The 21,537-nt window shown below is 42.1% G+C and overlaps 1 protein-coding gene across 1 annotated transcript; it reads left to right on the top strand.

Annotated features, from left to right (window-relative positions):
- Positions 1-833: 833 nt before the first annotated feature.
- LOC121854634 (RNA-binding protein 33-like) lies at positions 834-2,228 on the top strand (the record flags this gene model as incomplete). Its single annotated transcript, XM_042349314.1, has 1 exon — positions 834-2,228. A coding segment is annotated over one exon (1,395 nt), but the record flags the coding sequence as incomplete, so codon positions are not given.
- Between the last annotated feature and the right edge of the window lie 19,309 nt (positions 2,229-21,537).

Raw genomic sequence — 21,537 nt, 5'->3', positions numbered from 1 at the left:
TACAGGTACTCCCGATTTCATATCGACTCTGACTTACGCCCACCCGCAGACTTATTTAATGCCTCAGTCGTACTAAAATGTGTCAAATTATGGTATTTTTGAGTCCTGTACACAGACAAAATTTTCATCTATAATTCACTTTAAAATGGCTGGCTTAAAGTGAGTGTTTTGTGGTGCTGAGAAGAAAAGGAGACCCAAATTTTCGATTTTCTATTTGTTATTTAGTTTCCGACTTACGACCTGAATGTCGGTCCCTAACCTCGTCGTATGTCGGGGAGTACATGTACTGTACTTTTATTGTGCTGTATTTCATTTTAGATTTTATATGTATTATTTTTTGCATTTCCGAGTTATGACCTGGATTTGGGTCCCTAACCCCGTCGTAAGTCTGGGAGGAGCTGTACTTAACTTTTTATGAACTAGGCTATATTTTCCTCGTGCAAATTTCAGCTGTTCTGTATTACTGATATGTTTGAAGATAAGAATGTGTAAAATAGCTTTAACAACAGTTTCTCAAAATATACGATATAATTATTGAGAAATTTTGCAAATTAACAATACAGCATCCTGATAAAAGTTATTAGTAGTATAATATTAATATGGAAACATTTATCGATTTTCAATAATTTGCCTCCATCTTACCCGCCACACCGCCACACAGTGTAACTGCAACTATTACGACGGCTACACAATCATGTACACAACACCGTGAGAGTCACGCAGCACAAAAGTAGCGTAAGGAACCTAACAAGTGCTAGAGTGCAACGGCAGGAGGAAGAGGAAGCCCCACCGTTGCACAATCGCCAAGCAGTCATTACATCCCCCATCACCAGGCAGCCATTACATCCTCCATTGCCAAGCAGCCATTACATCCCCCATCACCAGGCAGCCATTACATCCCCCATCACCAGGCAGCCATTACATCCCCCATCACCAGGCAGCCATTACATCCCCCCATCACCAGGCAGTCATTACATCCCCATCACCAGGCAGCCATTACATCCCCCATCACCAGGCAGCCATTACATCCCCCATCACCAGGCAGCCATTACATCCCCATCACCAGGCAGCCACATCCCCATCACCAGGCAGCCATTACATCCCCATCACCAGGCAGTCATTACATCCCATCACCAGGCAGCCATTACATCCCCCATCACCAGGCAGCCACATCCCCCATCACCAGGCAGCCATTACATCCCCCATCACCAGGCAGCCATTACATCCCCCATCACCAGGCAGCCATTACATCCTCCATTGCCAAGCACATTACATCCCCCATCACCAGGCAGCCATTACATCCCCCATCACCAGGCAGCCATTACATCCCCCATCACCAGGCAGCCATTACATCCCCCATCACCAGCAGCCATTACATCCCCCATCACCAGGCAGCCATTACATCACCCATCACCAGCAGCCATTACATCCCCCATCACCAGGCAGCCATTACATCCCCCATCACCAGGCAGCCATTACATCACCCATCACCAGCCATTACATCCTCCATCACCAGGCAGCCATTACATCCCCCATCACCAGGCAGTCATTACATCCTCCATCACCAGGCAGTCATTACATCCTCCATCACCAGGCAGCCATTACATCCTCCATCACCAGGCAGCCATTACATCCCCCATCACCAGGCAGCCATTACATCCCCATCACCAGGCAGCCATTACATCCCCCATCACCAGGCAGCCATTACATCCCCCATCACCAGGCAGCCATTACATCCCCATCACCAGGCAGCCATTACATCCCCCATCACCAGGCAGCCATTACATCCCCATCACCAGGCAGCTATTACATCCCCCATCACCAGGCAGTTATTACATCCCCCATCACCAGGCAGCCATTACATCCTCCATCACCAGGCAGCCATTACATCCTCCATCACCAGGCAGCCATTATCCCCCCATCACCAGGCAGCCATTACATCCTCCATCACCGGCAGCCATACTCCCCCCATCACCAGGCAGCCATTACATCCTCCATCACCAGGCAGCCATTACATCCCCCATCACCAGGCAGCCATTACATCCCCCATCACCAGGCGCCATTTCTCCATCACCAGGCAGTCTACATCCTCCATCACCAGGCAGTCATACATCCCCACACCAGGCAGCCATTACATCCCCCATCACCAGGCAGCCATTACATCCCCCATCACCAGGCAGCCATTACATCCTCCATCACCAGGCAGCCATTACATCCCCCATCACCAGGCGTTACATCACCCATCACCAGGCAGCCATTACATCCTCCATCACCAGGCAGCCATTATCCCCCCATCACCAGGCAGTCATTACATCCTCCATCACCAGGCAGCCATTACATCCTCCATCACCAGGCAGCCATACATCCCCCATCACCAGGCAGCCATTACATCCTCCATCACCAGGCAGTCATTACATCCCCATCACCAGGCAGCCATTACATCCCCCTCACCAGGCAGATATTACATCCCTCATCACCAGGCAGCCATTACCCCCCATTGCCAGGCAGCCATTACACCCCCCATCGCCAGGCAGCCATTACATCACCCATCACCAGGCAGCCATTACACCCCCATCGCCAGGCAGATATTCATCCTTCATCACCAGGCAGCCATTACACCCCCCATCGCCAGGCAGCCATTACATCCCCCATCGCCAGGCAGCCATTACATCCCCCATCACCGGCAGCCATTACACATTGCCAGGCAGCCATTACACCTCCCCCCATCACCAGGCAGATATTACATCCTCATCACCAGGCAGCCATTACACCCCCCATCGCCAGGCAGCCATTACATCCCCCCATCGCCAGGCAGCCAATACAGTACATCCCCATCATCAGGCAGCCATACATGCCCCCCATCACCAGGCAGATATTACATCCTCATCACCAGGCAGCCATTACCATCCCCCATCCCCGGCAGCCATTACATCCCCCATCGCCAGGCAGCAGCAATACATTACATCCCCATCACCAGGCAGCCATTACATCCCCCATCACCAGGCAGCCATTACATCCCCCATCACCAGGCAGCCATTACATCACCCATCACAGCAGCCATACATCCCCCCACCAGGCAGCCATTACATCCCCCATCACCAGGCAGCCATTACATCCCCCATCACCAGGCAGCCACTACACCCCCCCCACCAGGCAGCCATTCATCCAATCGCCAGGCAGCCATTCATCCAACCGCGAGCAGCCATTATATCCCCCATCACCAGGCAGCCATTACATCCCTCCCCAACACCAGGCGGCCATTCATCCCATCACCAGGCAGCCATTATATCCCCATTGCCAGGCAGCCATTACATCACCCCCAACGCCAGGCAGCCATTCATCCCATCGCCAGGCAACCATTCATACCTCCCCCATCGGGCAGCCATTAATCATCCCCATCGCCAGGCAGCCATTACATCCCCATCGCCAGGCAGCCATTACATCCCCCATCGCCAGGCAGCCATTACATCACCCATCACCAGGCAGCCATTACATCACCCATCGCCAGGCAGCCATTCATCCCATCGCCAGGCAACCATTCATACCCTCCCCCATTGCCAGGCAGCCATTAATCATCCCCCATAGCCAGGCAGCCATTCATCCCCACATCACCAGGCAGCCATACATCCCCCATCGCCAGGCAGCCATTCAAACCCTCCCCCATCGCCAGGCAGCCATTCATACCCTCCGCCATCGCCAGGCAGCCATTCATACCCTCCCCCATCGCCAGGCAGCCATTAATCATCCCCCATCGCGAGGCAGCCATTCATCCCCACATCGCCAGGCAGCCATTCATCCCCCATCGCCAGGCAGCCATTAATCATCCCCATCGCCAGGCAGCCATTAATCATCCCCCATCGCCAGGCAGCCATTAATCATCCATAGCCAGGCAGCCATTACATCCCCATCGCCAGGCAGCCATTCATACCCTCCCCCATTGCCAGGCAGCCATTACATCCCCATCGCCAGGCAGCTATTACAGTACATCCCCATCGCCAGGCAGCCATTACATCCCCCATCGCCAGGCAGCCATTCATACCCTCCTCCATCACCCGGCAACCACTCATACCCTCCCCCCATTGCCAGGCAGCCATTCATCCCCCATCGCCAGGCATGTCCCTCCCCTACCCCTGGCGGAAGACACTCCTAAATTTCATCTCTGAGATAATGTTCTCCATCATTATCCTTTCTAACCTTTCACCTGCCAACACTCACTCTTCCTGGGAAACTATCACCGGTAGCGACCTCTATGTTGAGTTCATCAGTGTATGATACTTGTCACCTCACAGTCATCACTGCGTAGGTTAAGTCAATGCTTACTTATGGTGATGGAGTCTCTGTGCCCAACTTCCGAGTATAAAATGCATTTATCTTTTTCCACGTTTCGTTACTCTCAAATTAGGATGAGCAGCACCTTTAAGGGAAGCAAGTTTCTTTTTTCTTCTTCATGCATTAAACATCTAGTTGTGCAGTGCTGGTAAATGAATGCAAAAATAGTAAATTTATGTTATTTTGGAAAAATTAACTATGTAAATGTACTACGCAGAAAAAAAAATGGTGTTCCTAAACTAATAAAAAGTTTTATTTAATAAATAATGGAATATCTCTTTCCACACACACACACATCGCCAGGGTCAGACGAACCTGGCGCTGCTCAGCAGCAGCCACGTCAACTGTAATGTTGGCCCATACCAACTCCCTCCCCTGAACCCTCCTCCCACGAATATAAGAACATAAGAATGGAGGAAACTGCAGCGGGCCTATTGGCCCATACTGGGCAGTCCCATTTACACCCAAACCCTATTGCTCATATGAGCATCAACCTACGTTTGAAACAATTCAGCGTATGAGTTAATGATGATATTTGGTAACTTGTTCCATTCATCCTACTCTGTTCCAAACCAGTGTTTACCTAGTTCCGCTAAATCTAAATTTGTCTAATTTAAAACCATTGTTACGAGTTCGCTCCTGGTTGGATAGTTGACCTTTGTAATGTCCTTTGTTTCCTGCCTTCCTTATACACCTCTATCAGGTCGCCCCGCTCTCGTCTCTCAAGGGAATGCAAATTAAGATGCTTTAACCTGTCTCTATACTCAAGGTTCCTAATGCCCGGAATTAGTCTTGTCATTCTCCTCTGAATTCTTTCCAGGATTCTATATCCATTCTGTTATCACGGTGACCAGAACTCAACTTTCGTAATCCAGGTGTGGTCTCACAAGAGCAAGATACAGTTTTAGGATGACCTCGCTAGTCTTGTAACTAACACTCCTTTGTATGAACCCAAGTACTTTATTAGCCTTTTTAGCGAGCAAAAACACATTGTTTAATTGGCTTAAGGTTCCTACTTATCATTACTCCTAAATCTCTCTACTTGATTTCTCTATGGCATTGTTGTTCATCTGGTATCTGGTTTCCCTGTTTACATCTCCTATACTGAGTACTTTTACATTTGTCGACGTTGAATTTCATCTGCCATTTTCAGACCATTGAAAAATTTGTTTAGATCTTCCTGTAGTTTGCGAGTCCTCGTCAGATTTGATAACCGTCCTATTTTAGTGTCATCAGCAAATTTACTTATGTTGCTGTCTATGCGATATCTATGATGGTTTATGTATATAATAAATAATAATGGTCCAAGTACTGAGCCTTGGGGAACTCCACTTGTGACGTTGCTCCAATGGGACTTAGTGCGTTAATGCTCACTCGCTGTTTCCTGTCCTGTACGCCTAATCCATTTAAGGATGTCACCTTTGATGCCATGACCTTCTACCTTTCTAATTAGTCTTTCGGTGGGACTCTGTAAAGCTTTGCTAAATCGAGATATACCACATCATAATTGTGCCCCTCGTCCACCGATTCAAAACTGATGAAAAGAATGTTAATAGATTAGTTAGGCAAGAGCGATCAACAGTGAAGCCATGCTGGGAATCATTGATCAATCGGTGCTTCTCCAGGTGATTTGAATAGAGTTTGAAATGATTGCTTCCAGTAATTTGCCTACTATTGATGTTAGACTGATTGGGCGGTAGTTAGGAAAGTGATCTATCCTTCTTGAAAATCGGTATTACATTTGCTATCCTCCAGGACTCTGGTACTACACCTGTTTTAATGACATGTTAAACAACTTTGCTAAGGGCATACTAAGCTCTTCTTACATTCCTTTAATACTCTGGCAAATATCTCGTCGGGACCAGGTGACTTATTAGGCTTTAGTTTGTCTATTTGCTTACTAACATCGTTACTAGTCACTACTATCTCACTTAATTTGTTTTCTTCACTATCTCTGAATAGATTCGGTTGCCTTGGGTATCATGTTTAAATTTTCGGTGGTGAAAACTGTTGAAAAATATTTATTCAAATTATTGCTCATTTCTCCGTCGTTATCAGTGAGCTGGCGGTCTGACCGTATTGTTCCAATCTTTTCTCGTGTTTTAGTTTGATACATTTGGTAAATCCTTTGGGGTTTGTCTTTGCCTCCTTGCTATCCTTACCTCATTATTCCTCTTTGCTTTCCTTATCTCGGTTTTAACCCTACTCGCCAATACCCTATAATAGTCCCGGAGGTGAATTCGCCCACGATTTATCCTTCTACCTATAGCCTTCCTTTGGCCAATGATGTTCTTTAAATAATTATTTATCCATTTAGGGTCATTGTTGTCTGATCTGAGTTTTTTGTATGGTAAGGTATGGTATGGTATCAACAAGTTCTCGCCATTAGTTACTACATCATTTGGGAAAGGAATGGAACCAGTGTTGAACAGTAGTGAACAGTGCTTAAGTCAGTGAAAAACAACTCGGCAGTTGAGTCTGAGCCAAGCTAACCTTCACACAGTGAGGTCCCAGGTACCTAGTGATAATTCCCCTGAGACTCCACGATAGGGAGGCCTGGGACCACACCTCACAACCCACGTGGTGTCCCCATTACTGCGACACCACATAGAGAATGAGTTGCTACAGCATAATGTGATTCCTCATTACCATCTGTGAAATTTCTACACCACGTGATGCCTCATACACCATCTGTGAGAATTACTACACCACGTGATGCCTCATAACACCATCTGTGAAATACTACACCACGTGATGCCCTCATAACACCATCTGTGAGGAATTACTACATCATCAGGCCCTCTAACACCATCTGTGAGGAATTACACCTCGTGATGCCCTCGTAACACCATCTGTGAGGAATTACTACACCACGTCAAGCCCCTTCACCACCTGTGAGAACTAGTAATCCCGTGATGCCCTCTCCGCGCCATCTGTGAGGAGTTACTACACTATGTGCCTGCTGTTCAACAGCTCAGCTCACATGATCTACGTGTGTAAACATTAATCTGTATGTTCCTTCTCCTTTCTCTAATGAAGGCTTTTGTTAAACCACCAATGTATGTAATAAGTCATTTATGTCCAAAGTATATTTTCAGCCTTCGGGCTGCAAACTTTTTCAATAAAAAAAAAAAAATCTCAATCTCAATCTCTCTCTCTCTCGTTAATAGATTTCAGTTAACGAATTACCTTCCATAAGATTCTTAACTTCGGTTAACGAGCATTCCCTGATTAACGAATTCTCTGACGGCCCTCAACATGTTTAGTCGTATTAGTCCGCCAATACAGTAATCGTTCTAGGGCTTAAATTCCTTACCATTTTAGTAAATGCCAAGAAGGTTGTACTATTCAATCATTTAAAAGTTTTATATTAAATTTTTTAGTCATTTTAACAATAATTATTGAACATAATTGAAGTACAGGAAATTAGTTTTATGCACAAACAGTCTGTCAACACACCAAACAGGTAGTGTCTGTCTTTTCAGTGGAGGTAACATCTTGCTTCAAGAAAAATGCTTTTTTTTCTGTGTTTTCATTCAAATTATTGGTCATTTTGAAATTTATTTTACATATTGATGATATATAGCACAGCGCAGTGTTAATTTAAAAGAAATATTCTTTATTTACAGCAATTAAACTTAAAATATCACGTGTTGAAATTGTTTTTGAATCCAGCATGGGTCCCAAGATATCTAGAAAAGCGATTTCAATTCAGATGAAATAGGAAATAATTAGAAAACATGAAGATGACATTAGAACAAAAGTGCTAAGCAAAATATGGCATGTTGACATCAACTGTCGAACACAGAAAGACAAATTCAAGGAAGTGAAAGTGAAAGACAAATCTACCAGAGTGTTCAAAGGTAGATCTCTAATAGCAGAAACAGAGGGTTACTTCTCATCTGGATTAGAAAAAACAGATGAAAGGTGGTTCAGTTTCTACTGAATTTATTTGTGAAAGAGGCAGGAAATATCACGAACATTTAAGGTAGATCAACCTGGTTCTTCAGGCACAACTTTGAAGATTTTAGGGCCAGCAAAAGGCTGGTTCGAAAAATTTAAGAAAAGAAGTGACATATTAGTGTTGTTAGGCATGGTGAGGCTGCCAGTGCTGATAAGGAAGGGCAGCAAAGTTTTTAGTGGAATTTAAAAATTGATGAATAAAATTATCTTCCACAGCAAGTGTTCAATGTGGACAAACTGGGCTGTTCTGGAAAAAGATTGGAAAGAACATTCATCACCATGGGCATAATCCCGAAGACCATCTCACTCTATTGGCAGTGCTAGCGGCTGGGGATTTCGACTGAAGCCTATGTTTGTCTACCCTCCGAGAACCCCAGGATGTTCAAGCAACAAAGTGGTAAGAGGGCGGCTTGGGTTTATTGGAAATCAAACGCAAGGGCATGGGTGACAAAAAGCTCTTTAATGAATGGGCTGTTGAGGTTTTTTGCCCTTCTGTCAAGACTACCTAACCACCAATAAACTCCTTTAAAGGCTCTTCTCCTTATGGATAATGCCCTGGTCATGACCCTAAACTTGCCAGAACTTTGGAGTCTCAATTTGACTTTGTCAAAGTGTTTTGCCTCCCAACTACATCAATCATACAGCCAATGGACCAGAATGTGATCAGCAACTTTAAGTTGTACATGAAGAAATGAAAGGTTCCACTAGAACCCTCAAATCTTCATGGAAAGCACTGTGGCTATCAGTAGTCCATGATTTTGAGGGATTTCAGGATGAAACAGAGTTGCACCAGGAGATCGTGTCCAATGGTCAGTCATTGGGCCTTGAAGTGGAGGATGATGATGTAGAAGAGCTTGTGATGTCTCATGAACAGGAACTTACTCCATATGACTTGCAGCAACTGGATGAGATGTTAGAGGATGACAGTGGTGAGGAGGAAATGGAAAGTGATGACCATATGTCAACTTCAGAGTTGAAAGATGTTGTTCACCACTGGGAGAAGTTCAGAAACTGGCTAAGGCACCCAGATGTGGAAAGTCTGAACTAGCTTTGTGTCATGTTGAGGACACAGTGGTCTCCTTCTTTAAACATCAGTTAATGATGAGGAGGAGAGATGCCCCATAGACAAAAATTGACAGTTTCTTCAGTAAAAGGCAGCGGTTACAAAATGCTAGCCCTCAGCCTTCCACTTCAAGAAGGAGAGAGGATGTTGTTGGTGGAGAATCTGTCAGTCCAGAGGTTCCTGACATTTTCATGGAAGGTGACTCACCTTCCAAGAAGCAGTAAAATGCTTCTCCTCCACCTCCCACTTCAAATTCACATACACACCTCAAAGTAAGTGTACTTTACTACCTTTTTTGTTGACTAGGCAATTTTCGGTGAGCTGGAACCAATTACCCAAACCCCATTGAAACAATGGTTTCGGTTAAGGCAACCTTCTGGAACGAATTGTGCTCGTTAACTGTGTGATATTTTTCTCTTCCCTGAAGAAACTAACGTCACTTCGTGCCAAGATGGTGATAACCAGTTAGTTGTGAAAGGTTATTATAAGGCTCCGGATTACTGTGTGATAACCTGTAGTTAGTTTGAAAACCTTGCCTTCCCATCATGATTTTGCATTGAATTTAAATCTTACTTTGGATTTGATTCCATTGTACCAAGTTTCTATTTGTCCGGTTAACTCAATCTTATGTTATATAAATTAAAATTTATTTCTTATCTGAAAGAGTCCCATTTTACTAATATAGAAGTAAACTGCTACTTTATTTTGTTATTCACGTAATTTGTTATACCCAGTTTAACTATTCCCACTATTATGTAATATTGGCCGTAATATTGTTTTCTTGCTCCTAGAGAACAATATCATTTCAATTTACCATTGTACATAATAGACTCTTTTATAAGGCACTGAAGACTTGGACCCTAGTAACTGCTGAACCCCAGGCTGCAGTTGCTTCAGTTTAGTGTTTTCACACACATGTATGTAACATGGATAGGTTTATGTAGTTTTTTTTCTCTGCGAGAAGTTAATTCCTCGTAGAAGCTTGGAAGGTGGTGACCGAGCGGTGTATTAGCCCGTCTCATGGCAATATCAATTATATTAATTTGGGTTGATACCTTTAGCTTATATAATCCAATCACCTCATAGTAATTTTCCATAAGCTGTGAGTTGCCATGTGCTGTTTACAAGAGGGGAAATTTTTCTATCAGTAAGCTCACAGCTTACAGCGTTAATTACAGTTGCATCTACTAATAGACTGTGACCAATATAGTTTTACCAATAAATGGAGAAAAGACCATTTAGGGTTTGTAACTTAACACCTTTACTTATAAATTTATAAGCCAAGTTAAGGGAACTCTGCCCAAAGCTTATATACACACTTGTTAACCTTCACACCCTTGTTATCCTTCACACCCTTATTGTTAACCTTCACACACTTCTTGTTATCCTTCACACACACGTTAACCTTAACACACATTGTTAACCTTCATTAGCACGCACGCACGCACGCACGCACACACGTACGTACGTACGTACGTACGTACGTTAACTTTCAAACATGTTGTTAACCTTCACACGCTTGTTGTTAACCTTTACACAAACGTTGTAAACCTTCACACACTTGTTGTTAACCCTCACATACATGTTGCTAACCTTCACACACAAACACACAAGTTGTTAACCTTCACACACACACACACGTTAACCTTCACACACATGTTAACCTACACACACACACGTTGTTAACCTTTACACATATGTTAACCTTCACACACACACCCATTATTAACATTCACACACATTGTTAACCTTCACACACACACACACCCATTATTAACCTTCATACACGTTAACCTTCACACACATACCCATTATTAACCTTCACACACACACACGTTGTTAACCTTCACACATCTTGTTAACATTCACACACACATGTTAACCTTCACATACATAAGAACATAAGATTGGAGGAAACTGCAGCGGGCCTATTGGCCCATACTGGGCAGTCCCATTTACACCCAACCATATATCCACCTGACCTACAGTATGTTTGAAGCTATCCAGCATATTCGACTTAATGAGGTTTGGTAACCTGTTCCATTCATCCACTACTCTACTTCCAATCCAATGTTTGCCTATGTCGTGCCTAAATCTAAATTTGTTTAATTTAAGACTATTGTTATGAGTTCGCTCCTGGTTGGATAGTTTGAGAACCTTTGTTAAGTCCCCTTTGTTTAGCCCTGACTTCCATTTATACACCTCTATCACATCGCCCCTCACTCTACAGTACATCACTCGAGTGAGTGCAAATTAAGATGCTTTAACTTGTCTCTGCACTCGAGGTTCCTAATGCCCGGGATTAGTCTTGTCATTCTCCTCTGAATTCTTTCTAGGGATTCTATATCCATTCTGTAATACGGTGATCAGAATTGAACTGTGTAATCCAAGTGAGGTCTCAGGCAAGATATAGTTTCAGGATGACCTCTCTAGTCTTGTAACTAACACTCCTTTGTATGAACCCAAGTACAGTCATGCACCGGTTAACGTCCTGGATACGTTCTTGGAAACGTGACATTAACAGAAATGGACGTTGTCCGATCATCACATAAACTTTTTATTTATACAGTCAACCCTCACTTTACGCGGTCCCACATTCTGCGTTTCCACGTTTACGGTGCCCTGCCAGAACCCAGGATGCTCACATTCCGCGGTGGGTGTACACCTTTACACGGGTGAAGTATAATTTTTTTATTTAGCTCATAAAATTCATACAAATTATCCGTGAATATAATTTACATTGCTGGAATTCTTACAATTTGATGATCATTTTGAATATAAACATCATAGATTTTGCATTAGACATACAAATTTTAGATATAATGTTTACTCTGAGAAAAAATGTTATCTTTTGTTGCAAAATATATGACATTTATATTCAAAATATTCCTGGTCTTACAAGGAATCCAGCAATGTCAATTATATTATCCTAACTTTAGTCTGATTTATTATTTATTACTAAAAAGGTAAACAGTCTGGTATTCCCACACATTCATCTGGTAGGGAGGGAGGACGGGCGACCGACCACCTGGCACCATGGTGTGAAGAATATTTTTTTAACTGAAGATATTTGTTTTAGCTCATAAAATTCATACAAATTACCGGCCAGAATATAATTTACATTGCTGGAATTCTTACAATTTGATGATCATTTTGAATATAAACATCATAGATTTTGCATTAGACATACAAATTTTAGATATAATGTTTACTCTGAGTAAATATGTTATCTTTTGTGCAAATATATGACATTTATATTCAAAATATTCCTGATTTTACAAGGAATCAGCAATGTCAATTATATTATCTAACAATCTGAGGTATTATTTAATACTAAATGTTTAAAATCTAGTTTTTTCACCCAACTTCTCTTGAAGGAGGATTGATGGGGGAGGTGGGGGGAGGTTAGAGGACTGACCATCTGGCACTTAAGAAGGAGGCAAGGTGAGGTACTTTTGATTGACAGATAGTATCATGAAGAATATTTTTTTTTTATTAACTGAAGATATTTGTTTTAGCTCATAAAATTCATACAAATTACCGGCCAGAATATAATTTACATTGCTGGAATTCTTACAATTTATGATCATTTTGAATATAAACATCATAGATTTTTTGCATTAGACATACAGAATTTTGAATATGTTTGCTCTGGTAAATATGTTTATCTTTTTGTGCAAAATATATGACATTTGTATTCAAAATATTCCACTAGTCTTACAAAGGAATCCAGCAATGTTAATTATATTATCCTAACACAGATTTGAGTATTATTTATTACTATACCTGGTTTTTCTCCCCAAAATTTTCTCAGAGGGAAGAGCCAGGGGTGTAGTGTGAGAAGTGGGGGGAGAGTTGAGTCATTATTTGAATGGACATTAACTTGGCGACTGTATTTCTCTATTCTCTTAAGCATTAATTGTGCATATGCCATCATAAATTAAGATGTTATTTTTTTACTAGAACATAGGTATTGTGTTGGAAAAAGTGGGTTTGGGGGTCAGCTGGTCTCTATTTCATTTAATCCCATATGTTATATTTATTCACTTTGCCGTTTCTCACTTTCGCGGTACCTGTAGGTTACAGTAAAGTGAGGTTGACTATTACTTGCGTGTATGTGGAATACTACAGTATATACGTACATATACCTTTACTCTTAAATCACTACTGTAATGTGATACAGGTGATTAATTTTATCTCTTGTGCAAAATACATGACGTTTATATTAAAATTATTCACTGTTTTACAAGGATTCAATGCCAAGCACATGGGGAGAGAGGTGGGAGCAACGAGGGCGTGGGGAGGTAGTACGTTTGACAGTTAGCACAGGCCCAGGTCTAATGCGTGTATATTTATCCCAGTTCTTAAAGCTAAGCTTCTCTCTTATAAAATGCCAGTGAAATTGACCTGGGTGAATATAATTAACATAGCTGGGATTCAACACATAACATACCGATTAATTTTAATATAAACATGCTATAATTTACTAGACAAAACAATTTTAGTACCATAATCAGAATTAGTACATGTGCACTCACCTTTGCACTAAGATCATTTTATTTCTATTATGTTTCTTTTAGTATGGTGTGTGCATGTAATGAATGAAAATAAATGAAAAGAAATCTATATAAAATCTACCGAAAAATACAGTTAGAAAACTTTTTTATAAAATGTACTGATGCTGTCACTAATACACAACAATTTTTTATCTCTTGAGCAAAATATATGACGTTTATATTCAAATTATTGGCTGTCTTGCAAGGATTCAGCAATGCAAATTATAATCTCCCTAACTTTAGTCAGAGATATTATATAAGATAAAACTGTAAGCCTTAAAAAGCCTGGCTGGAACTGCCGGATACAGCCACGCCACCCAGAGAAAGAAGGTGTGGTGGGGCTGGGGGTTGAGTGATAAGTTTGAGGTGAAGGTCTCTGTGTTTATTTAACAGTCCTACTAGCTTCTCTCATTTTAAAATGCCAGTGTTTTGACCTAGGAGAATATAATTACTTCGTGACTGCGATTCTTGTAAGATACTGATTTATTTGAATATAAACATGTTGTAATTAAGCACTAGACATAACAATTTTAGTACGTAATCAAATTAGTACATATGCACTCAGCTTTGCACTAAGGTCATTTATTTATTTTACGTTTCTTTTTAGTATGAATTGTGTGCATGTAAATGGATGAAAATAAATAGAAAAGAAATTGTAAATCTGCAAAAATACAGTTGAAAAACTTTTATAAAATGTACTACAGTATTGTACACTCATATCACTACATTTTATATTTTGAGCAAATATATATGAAGTCGCCTTATATTCAAATTAATCTCTGTCTTGCAAGGATTTCAGCAATACAAATTATATTATCTAACTTTAGTCTGAGATATTATATAAAATAAACAAAAGAAATCACCAATCTTTTATCTTGGAACACGAGGGTGGTGGGAAGACAGAGGCAGAAGCGGGAGGTGAGGTGACAACAGAATGTCTGGTGTTTGTTTGTTTGTTTATTTATTTGAGATAGATTTGACAGTTGGCGGTGAAGGCCTGCCTGCGTGTTTTGTTATCATTACTTAAGAATGACTAAAGCTCTTCTCATAATTTGCCACCCAAACGACCTGGGTGAATATATCTTACATTGGAGGGATTCTTGTAAGATAGTAGTAATTTATTGAATACCTGTATAAACAAGCTATATTTGCAATAGATATAAAAATTTTAGTACCATAATCATTTAGTACATGTAAATACATGTTTGCACTTAGGTCCATTGTTACTGCAATATTGACTAAATTCACTACATAACGTGTAGCCTGGCAGCACAATCTATAAGAATACGCGATGCATACGTGACTGTGCCCGCTCTAGGTCCATTTCGGTTCGATAGGTCCCATTATTTGAATGTTTTTTTTCAATTTAAATTTTAATTGTTTATTCCTTGATAGAGGCGGGATCTTATGCTGTCACTTGGTACCCTGTACCATAACACCAGAAGCAACTGGCCAGTGTCACAAGTATATACAGTACAGTACAGTCATCCCTTGGTTATCGCGCCTAGTGGGACCTGCCGATAACGAAAGTTACAGATCCTATGGGATTTATTCTAATTGGTTCAGGCATAAGACCCAACCCCAAGTTTCCCATTTACGACCATTTAGACCCACTAAATATATATATATATACACCTAGACCCCGACTTACGACGGGGTTAGGGACCAAATCCAGGTCGTAAGTCCGACATGGTCATAATCCGACATGATAAAAAAAAAAAAAATTTTTTTTAATAAAAATCTACAATGAAATACAGTACAGTAAAGTAATGAATAATGATGAATGGATACAGTACAGTGAAAGTAATAAATAATAAGGAATGGATACAGTGTGACTGAGCACTTAACCTTTAATGTAGTCAGCTGAATGCATGGGGCCCCATAATTTTCTAATTATACATGGAACTACATTAACTGGAAACGTTCGGTATAGAAAATGCGTGTGTCATTTAATTTTTTTTTTTTTTTTTTTTATCTATATCTGAGGCGGTTAAGTTGACGTTCGTAAGTCACGTAGTAGTAGTCGGGGTCTAGGTGTATATAATGTTATGGTAAATATCATAAACACACATAGGCATGGCTAGGTTTATTACAAAGTGATGAAAAGACACGGCTTAATACTGTAGTCCACAAAACATGTAGCTGCTTTTCTATTTGGTCCCCAACACAGAGTCCGTTTTTCTCTCATCAGGCGCCTGAGTCCTCCGTTTTTCTCTCTTAATCTTAGAGTGCACAGAAACTTTACTATTTTTAGTAATGCCACAGAATTTATTGCAACTCCAATTGCAGCTGGGGTTTGCAATTATTGAAACAACTAGATATGTCTGATTTCAGCAAATGTGTTATTGTCAATTTGTAGGTAAAGATTTTTATCCTCAATAGATGTAGGTTAACATTTCACCTGTAGGCAAATGCTTAAAAAGCTAGGAAGCAAGCATATTCCTTTAACACATAATACCTGACCAGTATGGGGAGGATCATGATGTCTCCGTGAGAGTCAGTGGAGTGTTGGTCAGCAGGCGTCTGAGTTTTTTTTGGGGGGGCACAGGCGTATATCTGGTCGGGCGTTAACGGCGCATGACTATCTATTAGCCTTGTTTCAAGCAAATACACATTGTTTACTTGGCTTAAGATTCCCACTTATCATTACGCCTAAATCTTTTTCACATTCGGATTTCTCTATAACATCGTTGTTCATCTGATATCTGGTTTCCCTGTTTACATCTCCAAGACTAAATACTTTACATTTGTCCACATTGAATTTTATCTGCCATTTTTCACACCATTCAATTTTTTTTTTTTAGATCTTCCTGTAGTTTTGCGGAGTCCTCGTCCGATTTAAATACACGCCCTATTTTAGTGTCATCAGTAAATTTACTTATGTTGCTGTCTACATGTTAACCGTCACACACACACACACACGTTAACTTTCACACACATGTTAACCTTCACATACATGTTAACCTTCACACACACACACACATATATTTGCTAACCTTCACACTCACACATATGTTGTTAACCTTCACACACACACACACATTGTTAACCTTCGCATACATGTTGTTAACCTTCGCACTGCGTTGTTAACCTTCACTCTGCCATGCGCCGTTACGGACAATGGGTGACCCGGTATACCTGGACTGAAGTGATCACGGTAGAGGATGTGCAGAACAAGTGGGATAATTACCTGGACACTATCACCAAAGCCTACCATCACTTCTTTCCATCCAAGACACCGAGGATCCACCCCGATGATGTCCCGTGGATTACACCCTGTATCAAAAGATTAATTGCGCAGCGCAATAAGGCATACTACACCAACAACCGCCTGTACAAAACTCTACGTAACCAGGTCATCAGAGAAATCAAGTCAGCCAAAAAGTCTTATTATCCCGGGAAAGTGCATGGCCTCAAGGAGGTCAGCATCGGTCAGGGGTACTCTAAGGTAAAAGATCTCTGTGGTCTTAACCGTCAGTCTCCCACTTTCCATTCATCTCTAGCCTAGTGAGGAGGCAGCTGAGATAATTAATAACCACTTTGCTACCATATGTCATACCCTACCCAGTCTTCACACCTCTCCTCCGGCTTACTTACCTTCCCCCTCCCAGTGTTCAACCAGTTGAAATTGCCAACAAACTTCTGAAATTTAAATCCAAACGCTCCACAACCCCAATTGACCTCCTCCTAATCAAAATTTACAAGGAGTTTGCAGTTGAACTTCCCACCCCCTCTGTGCTATTATTAATGCATCCCTCAGACAAAGCAATGCCTAATGAATGGAAAATCCACATTTGTCACCCCTATCCCAAAGGTCCCCAACCCACAGTCCCCTAATGACCTCAGGCCAGTTGCCATTATCCCCATTTATCCCCATACCAGTAGGGTGTGTCATAGGAGGGAAGATCAGCTAAAACTAATGGCCCATCACTTTTTTGGTAGATTTTAGTGTATATAAACAGAAAATAATTTCAGTTTCAATATTTTGCAACCTTTTGCTAGGTAAATTTTAGCGTGAAATTTATCGAAAATCTAACGACAGCCGCATTAGTGCATTAAGTACTAAATAGAACATTGCTTTCTGACTTATCTTTAAATAAACCCAACTAACAACATTTTTTTTTCTGTTTCAGATTCTGGATGTACTTATAAGTTGATAATATTTAAGTGATGGCTGCCTGTGTCAGGACGAGGAATCAAAATCCAGCCATCTCAGTCACTATGTTGGGTCTGGGAGAGAGCTCCTGAAGTCGGAGTTGCCTCTACATTGGAGATGCTTTGAGACACGTGTGTTTTAATCAGGCAACCAGTGAAAGAACCAAAGAACTTACAATAAACAAAGACACGTCAGTGATATGACCAAAGCTGTCTTGGCACAGTACACTCTGCTGCTAACGCCTCAGTTCAAGCCTCCAGTCATAATGTCAGAAGAAGATTAGTGAGAGATCATAGCCAGTTGGGGAAAAGGCAAGAGACATCTTTGGGGAGGAGGAAAACTTGTGCTAAGGACAGCTTTGCTACAACTGACCCAGTTATTTGACATAATTACTTGCAGTGCCCACTGTTCTCTGTCCTGAGTTTGGATGCCATCGTGACTGTAAATCTGAGGCCCACATCTCCTGGTAGTATTTGCAAGCTGAACTGAAGATTCCTTGTGATCGAACTGGCATTTGTCAAAGGCCAGAGAGAGAAGACTGGCAGTATAGGGCTCTCATGATTTTAGCCAAGATATTCGAGTCCAAGAGACAGGAGTATGCCACAGAGAGACAGAAGAGGAGAAGAGTTGCCGAGGAAAGAGACTTGAGAAGCTGCCCAGGGTGAGGCAAAAAGTGCCTATGATTGGAGTCAGCTGATTCAGAGCTTAATGACTTCCCATGGCTGGACTTAAACCTTCCTGCATAAGATTCGGAAAGGAAAGATATCCCGTAGCATAGCTCTGGCCAGCATGCGACACCACACTGGTCTTGTGAGAAACTGCAGAGATAGCAACAGCTGCCTGGATTGATTCGTGGTTTGATAACACCTGATGATGTCTATCTGGTGATAGGATCATAACAAAGCAAGAGAGCTCAGGAGAAACTTGTCAGTAACCCAGAAGAGGAGTTTGATATGGATAAAGAAAGGAACTACCGTTTGTTCTTTGATGGGAGAAGGGATGACACTAAAGTGTTCATGAAAGTTGGAGATTCTGACAAGTTGTTCCCTGCCATGGTGAAGGAGGAACACTACTCCTGCTGCAGTGTACCAGGAGGGAAGTATTTGTGGCATTTCACCCCAGAGAAAGATGACATCAGGAAACCAGCTGAGATAGTGGCAGATAACATTGTGAACTGGCTCAGAGAGAAGAACGTAGACCAGACCCTGCAGGCCATTGAAGGGGACAGCACCAACACGAACACAGGGTGGCAAGGGGGGGTCATACAGTGGATAGAGCGGAAGATTGGGAGGAAGCTGGTCTGGATTGTTTGTGACCTCCACACCAACGAGTTGCCACTCAGACATCTGATCCAGGAGTTGGATGGCAAGACTCTTTCAAACAACAGATGGTCTGGTCCTCTTGGCAAGATGCTGGACTCTGCCACTGAGTTAGAAATAAATCCGAGCTTTGAAAAAATCACAGTTGGCCCTCCACTCGTTGAGCTTGCACATACTGTCATTGACGACCTGAGTACTGACCAGTACTATGGTTACATGATTTGCAGTGCCATCAAAACTGGGGTCATGCCTGATAGACTTGCTTACCTGCAGATAGGTCCAGTCTCACATTCTAGGTGGCTCACAACGGCTCTCAGGTTCTGCATAATTTGGGTCGCTCATCATAAACTGAAAGGAAACCAGCTTCACAACCTGAGACTTATTGTCCAATTCATCGTGAGTGTCTACTTGCCAAATTGGTTCAACACCAAGGTCAAGTCATCGTTCTCCGAAGGTCCGAGGCATGTTCTCCTCCAGCCTGAGCTCCTGAGGAGTCAGCCAAGGAAGGTTGTTCAGATTGTGGAGCAGACTGTGAGGAGATCTTTCTGGTATGCTCATCCCGAGGCAGTTCTGCAGACAATGCTCTGCAGTAAGGATGAGGAGGAGAGAAGAGTGGCAGTCAAAAAGATCTTGGATATGAGACTTATGAGAGGATCTGGGCATGACGAATCAGTTGGTGACGATTCCTTCAGGGTCAGGAAGACTCCTGAAGTCAATCTAGGTGCCAAGACCCTCACTGATCTCATAGATCTGGATAACATCCAGGCTGGCAGTGAGCCCCCTCTTACCTGCAGCCTCACCAATGTTCAAGTCAGAGCTTTCCTGGACAACCCCATGCATGTCCCTGCCTGGCCCTCGCACACCCAGAGTATAGAGCGTTGTGTACAGCAAGTGAGCGAGGCCAGCAGTCACGTGTACAGCCAGGAGAGGAGGGAAGGCTACATCCGAGCTCAGGTGGTCAGCAGGGAGGTGATGAGTAGAAACAGAAGCAAGAAAGACATGTTCTCTATGGTGTGCAGCAACACCGGGTCGTAGTAGTAAAACCGGTTTTTGTATTTGATGATTTTGTTTTCTAAAGGAATATTAAATTTAATAAATGTGTCAAGATCATTCGTTTCACTATTCTGGATCATTTTCATCCTAATAAATTAACCTGATACATTTACTTTACTTTAAATAAGCTATTTAGTGGTGTTGGTAAAAGGGTGGGAATACTGAATTTTCATAAGATTTCAAGTTAAAATTTACCTAGCAAAAAATGAAAACTTTTCAAATCTGAAGATATCACATGATTCTGCACATAGAACTACATCATTAATACCATGGGCCGATTTTTCAAACTCAAAAAAAAAAAAAATTCGCCTCCGTATGACACCCTAATACCCAGTCTACTCTGTGAAGACTTTGTTTTTGAGTGGGCATTTGCTCGTATTTATCAGTCAATTGATCCACAGCAATTTGGCAATAAGAGGACCTCCTCTACATCATACTGCTTAGTTAGTTTCCTGGATTTCCTGCACAAAAACCTGCAGAAACGTATGTAATGGGGGGATTTAGAGGTAGAAAGTATAGACAGAATATTTAGTTGTAGGATGTAAAGAGAGGAAGTTTGGTAGCATGGCCGATTAGTTATTTATCTGTAAATACATATATACGTTCTTAAGGGACATCTTTGTAAACACCACTTCAATACCATATTTATTACTCACTCAATGACACAGACACATTAATAGAACACTCTATTGAAGTTACTAAAACATTATATTTACATTTCTAGACACTGACTCTCGGACACAAACATGAAATGAATACACTTCCCACCGTAAGTAACTCACCCTATGGATAGCTCTGACAAAGACTCACTTGACCCGAGGGAGGCCCAGCAGGTGCTGCTGGACTATGTCTCCTATGGGAGACTACTAGCTGGTGACGCGGGGGTTGGGAAGGAAGTCTCCCTCCCAACCTGAGGGAGGACGAGCGTGACTCTGTCCTCTGTCGATAGTGACGTAAAAGTCAAGTCTGAAGTAATGCGTGAATGAATAGAATGCCCTGTGGACGGGACTGCAGGGCCTTTATATGGAGGAGAATCAGCCGGCGAATGACCTCTCCCAATTAACACAAAGCTGGGTGTGTCTTGGCAAGGTGTGGTTG

Source organism: Homarus americanus, unplaced genomic scaffold, assembly GCF_018991925.1.
Source record: "Homarus americanus isolate GMGI-L3 unplaced genomic scaffold, GMGI_Hamer_2.0 scaffold4949, whole genome shotgun sequence".
NCBI classification, from domain to species: domain Eukaryota; kingdom Metazoa; phylum Arthropoda; class Malacostraca; order Decapoda; family Nephropidae; genus Homarus; species Homarus americanus.
The sequence above is the reverse complement of the archived record's forward strand: the minus strand, read 5'-3'. Positions and strand labels throughout refer to the sequence as shown.